Source organism: Natrix helvetica (genome assembly GCF_964273705.1).
Source record: "Natrix helvetica genome assembly, chromosome: 15".
In the NCBI taxonomy this organism is placed as follows: Eukaryota; Metazoa; Chordata; class Lepidosauria; order Squamata; family Natricidae; genus Natrix; species Natrix helvetica.
In genome coordinates, this window is record NC_138565.1 from 1,019,693 (window position 1) to 1,032,145 (window position 12,453).

Here is a 12,453-nt window from a genome sequence, read left to right on the forward strand (position 1 = left end):
TTCCCTCACTGGGGCCCTAAGCCGACTGGCACAGCCAAATCTTTAGGCCCTTACGAAAGGATAGGAGAGCTGGGGCCGACCTCATATTGGGGGACGGGGCAAGATGTTCCAGAGGGGAGGAGCCACAGCAGAGAAGGCCCTCCCTCCTGGACCCCACCAGTCGGAGTAACCGGGACCCTCGGCGTGTCTCCTCTGCAAGCACGAGTGAGGCAGGACCAGTGGGGCGAGTGTTTTTGCACGCTTGCATCAACCTTGACACCACAGCAGAGAAACGAGCGAGGGTCTCTTACCTTGGCAGGCATCCGGGAGGCCAGCACTGTTAAGCATTTGACACAAGAGGCGATAATGTCGACCGGGGGAGAAATCACAGTGGTTAACCTGCAAGAAGAGCAAAAGAGCTGAAGGTGAAATCAAGAGAAGCTCAGGTGGACTCCGTAAGAAGGCAAGAGTCCCCGTGGAGACTTAGGATCTTACCTTACACGAGGTTTACGAAGCACGGAGTAATGCAACTAATAGAACACGAGCAAAATTGACTTGAAAAGAAAAAGATCTTGCCTGTGAAGCAGCATGTAGATCCGGGAGGTGATGGGCAAGAGGCAATCGGCAATGGACACATCGGTGCTGATGACTTTGTGAACCAGGTCGATGATGGGCTTAACCCTTTGGCAATGCTGGATGACATCTGAGAAAGAGCAGAAGAGTCCAAGGTGGACACGGCCCTTTTCTGCCGTGAACCCAGGTCCCTCAAAAGCAAATCCCAAAAGAAAGGAGTAAAAGGAAAAGAAAAACCAAGGATCTACACGCTGGCAGGGTTAGTTTAATGGAAGTGCTTTGAACTACTTCCACCAAACCAACATGTCATACAGGTATCTTATAAACAGAATTAAGTGTAAAGTGCAGGCGAAGGAAAGGAAATGAAATGAATGAAAATGTATGCTATAGTACAATCGGCTAATCTGGCAGTTTATTTTATATGCTTAATAAACTTCTATGCCGCCCATTTCACCTGGAGGCGACTCAAGGCAGCCCGCAATCAATAAAAGCAACAAGAAACAATAAATATTAACACTAAAATTGATTTAAAAATTGACAAAAGATGAGCGACATTATGAAAGCTTGTTTTAAAAACCCAAATCATGATTTTTACCCAATATCAAAGAAAGAACAAAAAGAGTGTGGAAGAAGAAGAAATCTAACACTAATACAAAACTAATACATTGGAAGATTCAAGGACATCCTTCTCATCAGGCAGGGATAGTCCTGGAGTTATGACCATAAGTGAGCCCTGCGGGGCAGATGCCAATAGCCTACAATGTAGCCACAGGAAAGCAACGGTCGTCAAATTTTGGTCGTAAGTGGCTTATGAAAACTTAGAACGCAGTCAGAAGGAAGGACTCCCTGTATGTCTTTTTCCCTCTCCCTGTTGTAATAGTCGGAGGGTCTCCCATTGGGGGGGTCTTTTACCTTCCAACCAAGCATGCTGCCCCCAAGCCCAGGAACAGAACCGTCTCAGCAGCTTCCTTGGAGTTCTGGAAACTCACCAGCCGTCGACACCACATGCAACAGCATCTCAATTTCGCAGGTGAAGAGTGTCCAGCTGCTGTAAGAATACTCCCAGCGTACCAAGTAGGCCCGGTCGTCCAGCATCACCTGCCCGATTGTCCCTTGAGGGATCCGAAGGTTGGTTTGACCCGTACCTGAAAGGGGGGGGGCGAAAAAAACAGAATGAAACCAGGCGTTTTGGACAAAGAGGATATCTCGACAAAATGGGTCCTTAACAAGACTGGGCAACCTGTCAGGGGGGAATAACAGAGGTCCAGCTGGTTAATTTTGGAAGCGTTCATTTGGCCAGACAGTAGAAGGTGGATGTTAATAATGATACAAGAAAACATTTGGAGCTCAGGATTGCATTGTGGGGTCTTTGGTGCTCTCTGAGCTGGGTGGTTTCCTTGCAGATATTTCATTACCCAACCTGGGAACCTCCTCAGTGCTGAGAAGGGAATGGGGTTTGCTCTGATGATGTTACCTAGTTTGGCAAAGAAATGTCTGCAAGAAAACCACCATGCTCAGAGAGCACCAAGGACCCCACGAACATTAAGTAAGCACACGTGTTTGAAGGGCGCCAAAGAAGGTGCCAAAGCATCTCTTACCGAGGGGGTACAGCAATTTGGGCATCTGCTTCCTCCAGAGGGTCCCGTCTTTGTGAGGGATGACATCTGCTGGTTTGTGCTTATAAAGCTCGATATAGAAGGACATCTTGTCCAAAAATGTGTAAACCTTTAGAGAGGGGGAGAGAGAAGGAAGATGGGCTCAGGAAGAGAAGCAGGTGGAAAGGAACCAAGAGGGGGTCTTGGGAAGACACAAGTCATTAAAAAGGAGGCTGCAGGAAAAAAAACTGACCAGTGAGACAGGTGCAAGCACGAGAAAGAAACTCAACACAACTCCTCCTTGATTCTATTTAGAACAAGTGGGACAGGGAGGAACTTGGACAGGCCTTCGGAATTCTGTTATTCTACAAGGAGCATTTCTAGTAGCACTAGCCCTTAGGCTTATATACCACTTCACGGTGCTTTCCAGCCCTCTCTAAGCGGTTTACAAAGTCAGCTACTTGTCCCCCAACAATCTGGGTCCTCATTTTACCCACCTCGGAAGGATGGAAGACTTGAGCCAACCTTGAGTGGAAGGAAGGAAGGAAGGTTTTTAAATCATATGCCTGCCTCCACAATCACCCAGGGATCTCCAGTTTTGTGAATGAAAGGATCACCTTAGCCCAAATTTATGACTGAGAGAGACTTAAAGAGCCTAGGTGGCGCAGTGGTTAGAGCACAGCCCTGCAGGCTACTTCAGCTGACTGCTAGCTGCAGTTTGGCAGTTCAAATCTCACTGGCTCAGGGTTGACTCAGCCTTCCGTCCTTCCGAGGTGGGTAAAATGAGGACCCAGATTGTTGGGGGGGGGGGGGGGGCAAGAGGCTGACTCTGCAAACTGGTAAGAGAAGGCTGGAAAGCACCGTGAGGCAGTATATAAGTCTCAGGGCTATGGTATTGCTATTAAAAAGGGCTCTAGTACCCCGATAGCAACAGACATTGATTTTTCTCCCACTGACTTTCGTATGTACCTTTTTTGCCGTCGACTTGTCTGAAACAAGTGCAGTGAGTAACTGAAGAAGAGGAGAGAGGAGGTGTGGAAACATGCCACACACGCTATCCAAAATAATGCCCAGACCGGCTGTTGGTTCCTGGAATGAGAAGCAGGAAACAGAAGTTGTCAAAAACAGGCCCAGTTTTGCAACATGTTCTTGCTTGCTAGCTGTGCTGTGAAATGGACCTGCTGGTCTGTTTGAAATACTGGCCTTAAAAAAGGATGGAATCTCATTTTATCTATTGGTTGTCCTTAACTTACGACTTTCCCTTAAACAAGCATAGAGAGAGAAAACCAAAACTGTATGTACCTACATATATTTCCTTCTTTTTTTATTCCTTTCCTTTAAAAAAAATGGGGAAACAGATGGTGTTTACTACTGAGAATTATTTCCCCCCCCCCCCCCCCGGTAAAAAGTAGTTTTCAACCATTTTACCACGAAGGAATCTTTTAAAGTCATTTTCAGGTCTCCCAGAACCTTAGAACTCTCACTTAGAAGACCAGCTAAGTTTTGCCAATGCCAAAAGGGGGATATTTTCCCCACATTTTCAGAAAGAGTGAATCGAAAGGAAGCAGAGGTCAAGTGCTGCTTCCAGAGGAGGCTCACCGTTTTCCAGAATAAGGGAGGAATGCTGGAGGCAGCCAAAACTTCACACGCTGTGTCGATTATGTCCTTGAGAAAATAAACGGGAAGGGAGGGAAATGTCACATTATATTTGGTACCCTTGATGTGATTACCTTAGGAAGATTTGAAGATGTCATAAGAAACTACAATTAGTGCTTCCTCTAGGCTGAAGAATACTTTATACTCTTAATATAACTATAGTTCTCTGTGGACAACTCTATGGCCAAAATTGATTTCCAACTGGCTAACTGAGGAATTCTGGGAGCTGAAGGTCTGACCACAGGTCTTAGGCAAGGTTGGACACCCCCCTCCCCCTCCCCCATGACTCTGGGCAGAGAAGGCTGGGCCAGCTTTCCCCTCTTAAGCCCTGGACTCTTACCTGCTGATTGCCGAGCGTGTGCAGTTCCAGAGAAGTCAGCACGAAGGACAGGAGGCCGTAAATGCACATGCAGGCGGTGCTGGAAATACACTGTAAACAAAGAACATTTCACAACCGGAGCCATGGAAATCCAGGTAGTCCTCGACTTACAACCACAACTGAGCCCAACCTTTCTGTTGCTAAGCGAGACATTGGTTAAGCAAGTTGTGCCCAGTTTTACGACCTTTCTCGTGACAGTTAAAGACAAACCAGTCCTTGCTTAGCGGCTGCCTCATTTCACAACTGTTGGCAGTTACAACAGTGATGAAAAACTAACTCCACAACCCATCCAACCCAGTTTGTAAGCAAATGGAAAAAGAAAGTGAGCTAAGATCGTAAGCTGGTGACCCCTTTGCTTAACAACTGAGCTGCCAGTCCCAGTGGAGGTTGCTAAACAAGGACTGCCTGCATTGCCACTAAACAAGGACCGCCTGTAGAGTTTTTATTCCCCATTCGCAATCTGTTTAGTTACAGATATAAACAGCTACAGATATTACATTTTTTTTCCCTCTTCACTGGAAAATCAATGAGCCAAACCTAGCAAATCAATGAGCCAAACCTAGTCCCTCCGGGGAGAGGGGGCGGTCTAGAAATCTAATGAATTATTATTAATTATTAAATGCTTAAATCTTTCCTTGCACGAGAAAAGGTGAAATTGTGTGGTGTGACCTGAACGGAATTCCAAGGTTCATAAAATATATAAGAAAAAATGGGGCTCGGGGGCCTCTCAGCCCTTAAAGCTACTAAATATTATTAAATGCATTTCTTCTGGGCTAAAGACTCACGTTTCCTTCGGAACTGATGGCTCGGAGCAGCTTGGTCAAATACTGGAAGACGTTCATTTGGATGGCAGTGCTCCCCACCCGCCGGATCACCCCGCTCGAACCATCAGCGCTCAGCGTGTGCCGGAGTAAGGCCCAGGCCAAGAGGACGGGGGCGTGATGGGGGACGTCCCCCAGGGTCAGCAGCAGGCGGTCCATCTCCTGTTGGGAGGAAACGGGTGGGGTGCCAAACCTTGCCCAGAACCAGTCTGGCATAGCGGTGAAAATGCTGGCCTAGAAACCAGGAGACGGTAAGTTCTAGTTCACCCCTTAGGCCCGGGTCACTTTGAGCCACCAGGAGGCAGTGAGTTCTAGTTCTGCCTTGGGCACGAAAGACAGCTGGATGACTTTAAGCCAATCACCAGGAGGTGGAGAGATCTAATCCCGCCAGGCACAAAAGCGGAGTGTGTGATCTTGGGCCAATTTCTCTCTCTGTCTCTGTCTAACCCACCTCACAGGGTTGTTGTTGTGGAAAGGAATAATAATCAGGAAACAGTTTGATTCTTCCTACTAATGTTTTCCTCAAAGATTTTGCATGGCGAGGTTGAAATAAACATGAATATTTACCTGGTGGATCTGTCCATTGCCAGCAAACTTATGTTCTTCCTTCCTGTCATCCAATAAACGTTCATGTAAGGAGTCGATTTCCATGCCTTCCACTAGAATTAGAGCACTGAAGTACCTGGAAGGCATGATTGCCGGGAAAGGGGGGGGGGGGGAGACAAAACACCAAGAAATCAGAAGTGCATGAGAAGATTCACCTCTTGAAAAAACCCTTATTTGGCTCGTTTTGCTTTCTGATAAAAAAAAAAAAAGGGGCCACACTGTGGGTGATTCGCTTAATGGCCTCAGAAGAAGTGAGGCCGTAAGTCCATTACACTCACGTAGACATGGAGCTGCAGGTCCCAATTTTGATCTTTAGCAAGGACCACTTAGTGTTCTGACCTAGGCTTCCCAAGACTCCTTGTCCCGACAAAAAAAACCCTTTTACTAATTGACTGTGAATTCCTTATCTGGCTTGGAGAGCTCACTGGCTGATATCTGCAGAACTTGGCAAGGAGCCTCAGGAGAATCACAAACCAATGAAGGGAACTAATGGTCTCCTGCAAACCCTTTCGCTCCTCTTTTGTTTCCTCTGGGAGGGGCCATTCATTGTCTGGCCTTACTCCCAAGTCGACCCCTGTTCTTTAGGTGTTCCCCTCATCTGGCCACTCTGGGCATGCACAAACGAGGAACAGGCTCCAGCTGTTCCTCTGCCCCACTGATGTCTGACTCTCAAGGCAGCTGATAACTGTCAGACGGCCTTGGCCCCCTCTCTGCCTCCGACACAGAGCCCTCCTCAGAGCCTTCCCCAGGCTCCAGGACTGGCCCAGGTTCCTCCCCAACCTCCTCACTGTCCGAATCTGCTTCCAGCTCCGCTCCTTTCATGCACCGATTTACACAAATTTACCTAGAATGGTCCGTGGCCTGTCACGATTCACAAGGCCCAGTGCGTGGCACTCACTCACCCAATCCGATCCACTAGGGAGTCCATGCTTTCATCAACCAGGTGCCGGTTGGTCTGCCGAGTGCCGAAGCCCTGGTCCTTGAACATCTTGGTGAAAGTCAGCAGCTCCTCCGGGGTCATCTCAAAATAGGCATAGTAGAGGAAGATGATCTCCAGCAGCATGGATTGTTCGCGGAGGCACTGCACGAACCAGCGAGACACTTGCCGCTCTGTCTGTGGGCACAAAGCAGAAGCCACAGGCTGTTAAAACACACACTGGCAACACAGGGGGAAAGCAGCATTGGGTTTTTTTTTTTTTTTTGAGGCTTGCTGGAAATAACACAGAACTTAGAATCACAGGGTAGAAGGGACTTCGGAGGTCTTCAAGTCCAACCTCCTGTTCAAGCAGGAGACCCTACACCATTCCAGACAAATGGTTATCTAATAATGTATTATTTCCCATTTATTTCCCCAGCTTTGAGATTTCTTAAGTAGAGAATGCAGCATGTTGGACAAAAGTTTCGTTCAGGAGAAATATAAATGTGATCCTACTGCTATTCCACATATTTTCCTTACAAAGCTAGAAACGCACTGCACAATTTATGAAAGCAAAGTATGGGGGGAAAAATATACCATCAGACTTCCGTGTGTTTCCCATGTAGGCGCTTCGGCTTTATACAGCTCTTCAAACTGTTTCCGATAATTAGGAACCAGCTCCTTATCCAGCTTTTCCATACACTGCGAATACGGGACCTTCGTAGCAAAACCAGGATGGGGGGGGGGGGGGATAAAAATTAAGAGACCGTTTCATCCCTTTTGTACCTGTGTGTCATTTTTTAATATTACACCAGAATACTGGAAGGATTCAAAGGTAATTTCACATGCAATTAAATGTTTAAAGTGCAGTTAATAAAATAATCAACTATGTGTTTGATAATAATGAGAGGCAGTTTTGGTCCATTAGCTGAAGGGCTGGGCTAGACATTTGTAATTTTGAGTTCTAATCTTCATTTAGGCATGAAAGCTGCCTTGGTGATTTTTCCCTCTTTCTCAGACCGACCCACCTCACAGGGTTGTTATTCTGGATAATAGAGGCAGGGTATTTCCTTGAGTTGACCCAAAACAAATGAAGATGTATTTTACCTTCCCTTAAAAGGTTAATTTCATCCCTTTCAAAGATCATTAAAGGCTTTTAGGAGTCTGGTGACTCAGATTATAGTCTTCTACCTGAGTCCTCATTTAGTGACCAGGGTTTGGTCCAGCAACTCACTTGTTAAGCAAAGGAGCTGCCCAGGGAAACTGTGACTTGTGCTTATGATCTTACTTCAGCTTTTCTTCGCTTTACAAACCTGCAAAGGTCGTAAATGTGATGACTGGTGGTCACGTTCCCTTTTTATCACTGTTGTAAGTGCAAAGTCACTAAATGAGCCATCACTGAACGAGGACTATCTGTTCTTTAAGTGCACTTAATGCTCGTAGAAGAATCAAGAAAGGAAGCCGATACATACCGTGTAAGGGTGCCTCTCATCCTGGAAATAAGTGAGGATGTGAAGAACACACCGAAGAATACAAAACCTTTCCTCATAGTAGTAATCGGCAATCTGTGAACACATATTGTTGTTTTTATCCTCTGATTAGCAAGTATTTCATTTGCTATTCATTTTTTCACACAAACACCCCAGCACATTATCTTTCAACATTGTTGGTTCTTCATCATCCTAATAGATTGTGGTTTATTGCTTTGTCCCTGGGGTTTTGGATAATATTTTTTTCACTGGAAAAGGGGGATAAAAATATTATCCAAAATAATTACAAGAAGCCACTCGGGGCAAATCAGGAGCAAGTGGCAAGAGCCCGCATTTCTTACTTGGAACTTCAGTCCTCTCTGCTGCATCGAGTCAACACCGCCCCCCTGGTGCACCCCCTAATAAAAGACCTGTTGCAGAAGCAGTGGAGTTGGGAGCAGGGCCCATGGAAGGATGTAGGGGAATCTCACCTTCAGTAGCAGCGTTTGGCTCTGCCTGTCATCCTGCAGCACGGTCTAGATACAAAACGAAATGCAAGGAATGCAGTCAGAAAGAGTTGAGGCTTGGACAGAGACACAAACAATGGAGAAAGGGATGTTCCCTTCTAGGTTTCAGCTACAACCATCACAGAGTGGACAGCATGCATGACTTCATTTATTTTCCCCCCATCTATTGCGTTTATAAATATGTCAAAGACGTGAACATACCTAACATTGTTTCCTCCCCCCCTCCTAACGTTTGTGAAGTCACGTAGGCAGGAAGAGAGGGACTGTCCCAGTTATCCAGCCGGCTTTCATGACTAAGGTGGGACTAGAACTCTCTGTCTCCCGGTGACTGACCCAATATCACCCAGCCAGCTTTCTTGCCTAAGGCAGGGCTAGAATTCACTATCTCCTGGCAAATGGCCCAAAGTCACCCAACCAGTTTTCTTGCCTAAGGTGGGACTAGAACTCTGTTTCCCGGTGATTGACCCAATATCACCCAACCAGTTTTCTTGCCTAAGGTGGGACTAGAATTCCTACGAATCTTAGTATTTACAGCTAGTACCTCCGAGGCGGGCCTCACCCCCAAGTGGAAATGCAAGCTTACAGCATCACAGTGAGAACTCACTGTGTAAAAAACTCCTAGCCTTCAAGAGCCATGCAGAGACACACTTGTCCACAGAATTTCTGGAGAAGAGAGAGACCGTGTGTCATCACTCACCTTTAGCGAGTCTCTGGTCCCTTTATAATCCTCTTGAAGGTAACATTGTAAGAGCTGCACGCTTTGCTCCTCATCCAAACCCTGCAATGGCAGACAAACTTTTAGCTACGTTACAGGCTTTTTAAGAGCGAGGGATAGGACCATGAAGAAGAGAACGACGACTAATTTTCACTGCCGCTTCCAAGTTCTGCAATGTATCTCGATTAAACTTCAGAAGTCCCAGACACAAACATCACTCAAACAGCAGGACTGTGGAAAACCAACTTCCCTCCAATTCTGATATTTCTTTCCACCCCGGTCCTGAAACACGCAGAGCAAAAAAAGCCAAGTGACTTTTGAAACTATTTCTTACCAAAAACTTGCTGACGCGGAGTCCCAGTTCCTTCAATGAAGCGGGCACGTTTTTATCAGCTTTCACGATTTCTGCTGAATTGGAACTACACGTAAGAAACAGTTACTCAGTTTAAGTTGTTTGGAACAAAGTGAATCTTGATCTAACAGCTGGATAATTTTATATCCACATGCTTTCCATAAACATTATAAAGCCCTAAAGCCAAGCCTAAGAATCAGATCTTAACCTTTTAAGAGTCTTTGTGTGCTGTTTTTTCTGCTAAAATTTCAGACTAGATGAATTTCTAAAGGGGGAAGCAGGTTCATGACCAGAAAAACCCCACTTTTTTCCCAAGCTTTTCCTAACGATGCCCAGCATCTCGTTGCCGTACCTGGGTGGTTTGTAGTAACAAAGTCCTTCAAGCAACCTCTGCCAATGTTTATTCAACTCTTCTGCGATCTGTGCCTAAATCAGGACAAAAGGATGGTGTATCTAGTGAGTCCTCTCAACTGATAAAAACAGTTTGCTTAGTTTCGCAAAGCTGTTTAGATGGAAGGAGAAGCATTGTACGGTGGGCTGTCCAACCTTGGCAATTTTTAAGACTTGGGGTCTCTTTCATTGGTTAACATCATTTGGTTCATCTCTGAAATAGCACCACATGATCATGCTCTGACCGAGGCTTTGCAAGAGCCTGAAGCCAACTCCTGGTCCCGACAAAAACCCCTTTTATTAATCCACTGTGAATTCTGCTCATTCACATCCAGCAAAGTCTTTCAAGGGAGGATTTACGGTCACAGACTTTATCTGGCTGGGAGAGCTGCCAGGCTGAGATCTGCAGAACTTAGCCAGGAGTCTCAGAGAGTCAAGAACCAATGAAGCAAAGTAATTGTGTCCTGCAAACTCCACTCCCCTTTGGCTCCTCTTTTATTTTCTCTGGGAGGGGCCATTCATCCTCCACCTGTGGCCTTACTCCCAAGTCGACCCCTGTTCTTTAGCTGTTCCCTTTGTCTGGCAACTCTGCACATCCACACACTGGGAACAGGCTCCAGCTGTTCCTCTGCCCCACTGATGTCTGACTCTGAAGGCAGCTGATAGCTGGCATACAGTCACAGAGCCCTCCTCAGAGCCTTCCCCTGACTCCAGAACTGGCCCATTTTCCTCCCCAATCTCCTCACTGTCCAAATCTGCTGCCAGCCTAACTGGCGGGGAAACATTAATCCTAAAAAATCTGCTTAACTGAAAACATATATCAAAGAGCCCTCCCTCTCTTGCTGCCATGATGATTAATACAAAACTAGAGAGGTTTGAAAGGAAAAAGCCTAAGCCAACATTGCTTACCGGTTCTCTCAAAGCTGATCTCCCCAAAAGAATGGTCCACAGTTCTCTGCTGCTCCTTAAAATAAAAACCACAAATTCCTTAAAGTCTTTTAAAATCTCACAGAACAATTCCTCTGGACATGAAAGGCAGTTGGGGGACTTTTGAGACAGTCCTTCTCTCTCAGTCCACCGCACAGGACCAACACAACACAACTAGTGTACAGTTTCTCATGTGCAGGGATGAACACTTCACTTTGAGACGCATCAAGGGGAATAGGCATACTCCCAGATAGAACATTATTTATTTGGCACATGGACTAGCTATATATATATACGAACACTTCATCTAGATTAATAAATCAGAATGAAATATAAATGTTTGAAAGATCTATTTTGAAATACCAATGTCTAGGCCGTCTAACCATTGAAGCAGGAGCAGAGACTGGACCATATGCTTACGGCCGGACACAATGTCAGACAGCACCAAAGTGTAAAGAATGCACAGGCAGAACAATTATTATGTCATCCTGCCACTCTATGCATACAGGTAGGTCATAATTAGTGAGTGTTCAAATCATGCGATGCTCAACTTAGGGCAAATTATACACTGATATCCGGTTGCATTTCATGCAAGTCAAAAATTCAGTGAGCAAGAGGCTAACAAATGCACATTTGAGCTTGGCAGGTGCACAGTTGTGGTTTTAGATGCTTTTAAACTTCCTGGGAGTGGATGATGGGAGGTTCTGTCAGAGGCAAACAGTAAAAATAACAGGGTTAAAACAGATGTTTCTGTTACTTTTACAAAGGATTTGGGAGTTCCATTTTGCTTTTTCTTAACTATTCTGTGACCCCTATATTTAAATCATACCTATATTCTTCTTATCCTTTCCTGTAATATCTCATTAACAGACATACAAAAAGTTCAGGATTAATATTCTTCCTTGTATATTTTCACCTATTTCAAATCAATTACCCTATTTTCCAAAAAATAATTCGTATATATAATATCCCTGCCTTCTTCCTACTCAAATGGGAATTATTATTCATTTCCTTCCAGGGGGGGAAAGGGTTAATCCATTGCCCTAGTTTGGGGCATCCCCAAAGGGTGATGAAAAGCCGAAGCTTTTGGGCACCCAAAACCGCCCTCTTTCCCACCTCACGGGGTTGTTGTGGGAAGGGAAGGGGGTGTACAATGAAGAGTCCACTGGACCCTGGGGGAGGGGCGGGAGGCTTAAACATTCCAATGAATAAATATATATATTTTCCCTCACATGAAGAGCAATGAAGGCAGGCAGTGGGCTTCGCTAGGGGTCCCCGCTCCCCTCCAACCCGCAAGACCCTCACCCCAAAGCTCCCGGGGGGCAGGGGGCTGAGCGGGCGAGGCTCGGGCCCTCCCCTCAGCCGCTTTCTCCCCCTCAGGGGCTCCGACGACCACCGCGCGCGCCCCGCCGGTTCCTACCTCGCAGACAGCCCGCCGGCCGCCATCTTGCCTCCCCTCCCACGTGACCCGCTTCCTTTCCCCCCCCCCTCCCGCCCTCCCTCCCGCCTACCACGCACGCTCGCCCGCTGAGCCGCCAGGAGGGGAAA

General features: G+C 46.3%; 1 protein-coding gene across 1 annotated transcript in view; it reads right to left on the minus strand.

Annotated features, from left to right (window-relative positions):
- NUP188 (nucleoporin 188) overlaps positions 1-12,375 on the minus strand; it is a 29,809-nt gene extending 17,434 nt beyond the window's left edge. The window contains 18 exon segments of the mRNA XM_081967526.1: positions 291-378; positions 556-682; positions 1,542-1,697; positions 2,151-2,277; positions 3,117-3,236; positions 3,747-3,812; positions 4,144-4,233; positions 4,968-5,165; positions 5,571-5,685; positions 6,512-6,723; positions 7,123-7,242; positions 7,998-8,090; positions 8,486-8,530; positions 9,219-9,299; positions 9,571-9,655; positions 9,941-10,014; positions 10,888-10,942; positions 12,326-12,375. Of these exon segments, the coding sequence (XP_081823652.1) occupies positions 291-378; positions 556-682; positions 1,542-1,697; positions 2,151-2,277; positions 3,117-3,236; positions 3,747-3,812; positions 4,144-4,233; positions 4,968-5,165; positions 5,571-5,685; positions 6,512-6,723; positions 7,123-7,242; positions 7,998-8,090; positions 8,486-8,530; positions 9,219-9,299; positions 9,571-9,655; positions 9,941-10,014; positions 10,888-10,942; positions 12,326-12,351 (1,878 nt within the window). The 5' untranslated portion in view covers positions 12,352-12,375.
- Between the last annotated feature and the right edge of the window lie 78 nt (positions 12,376-12,453).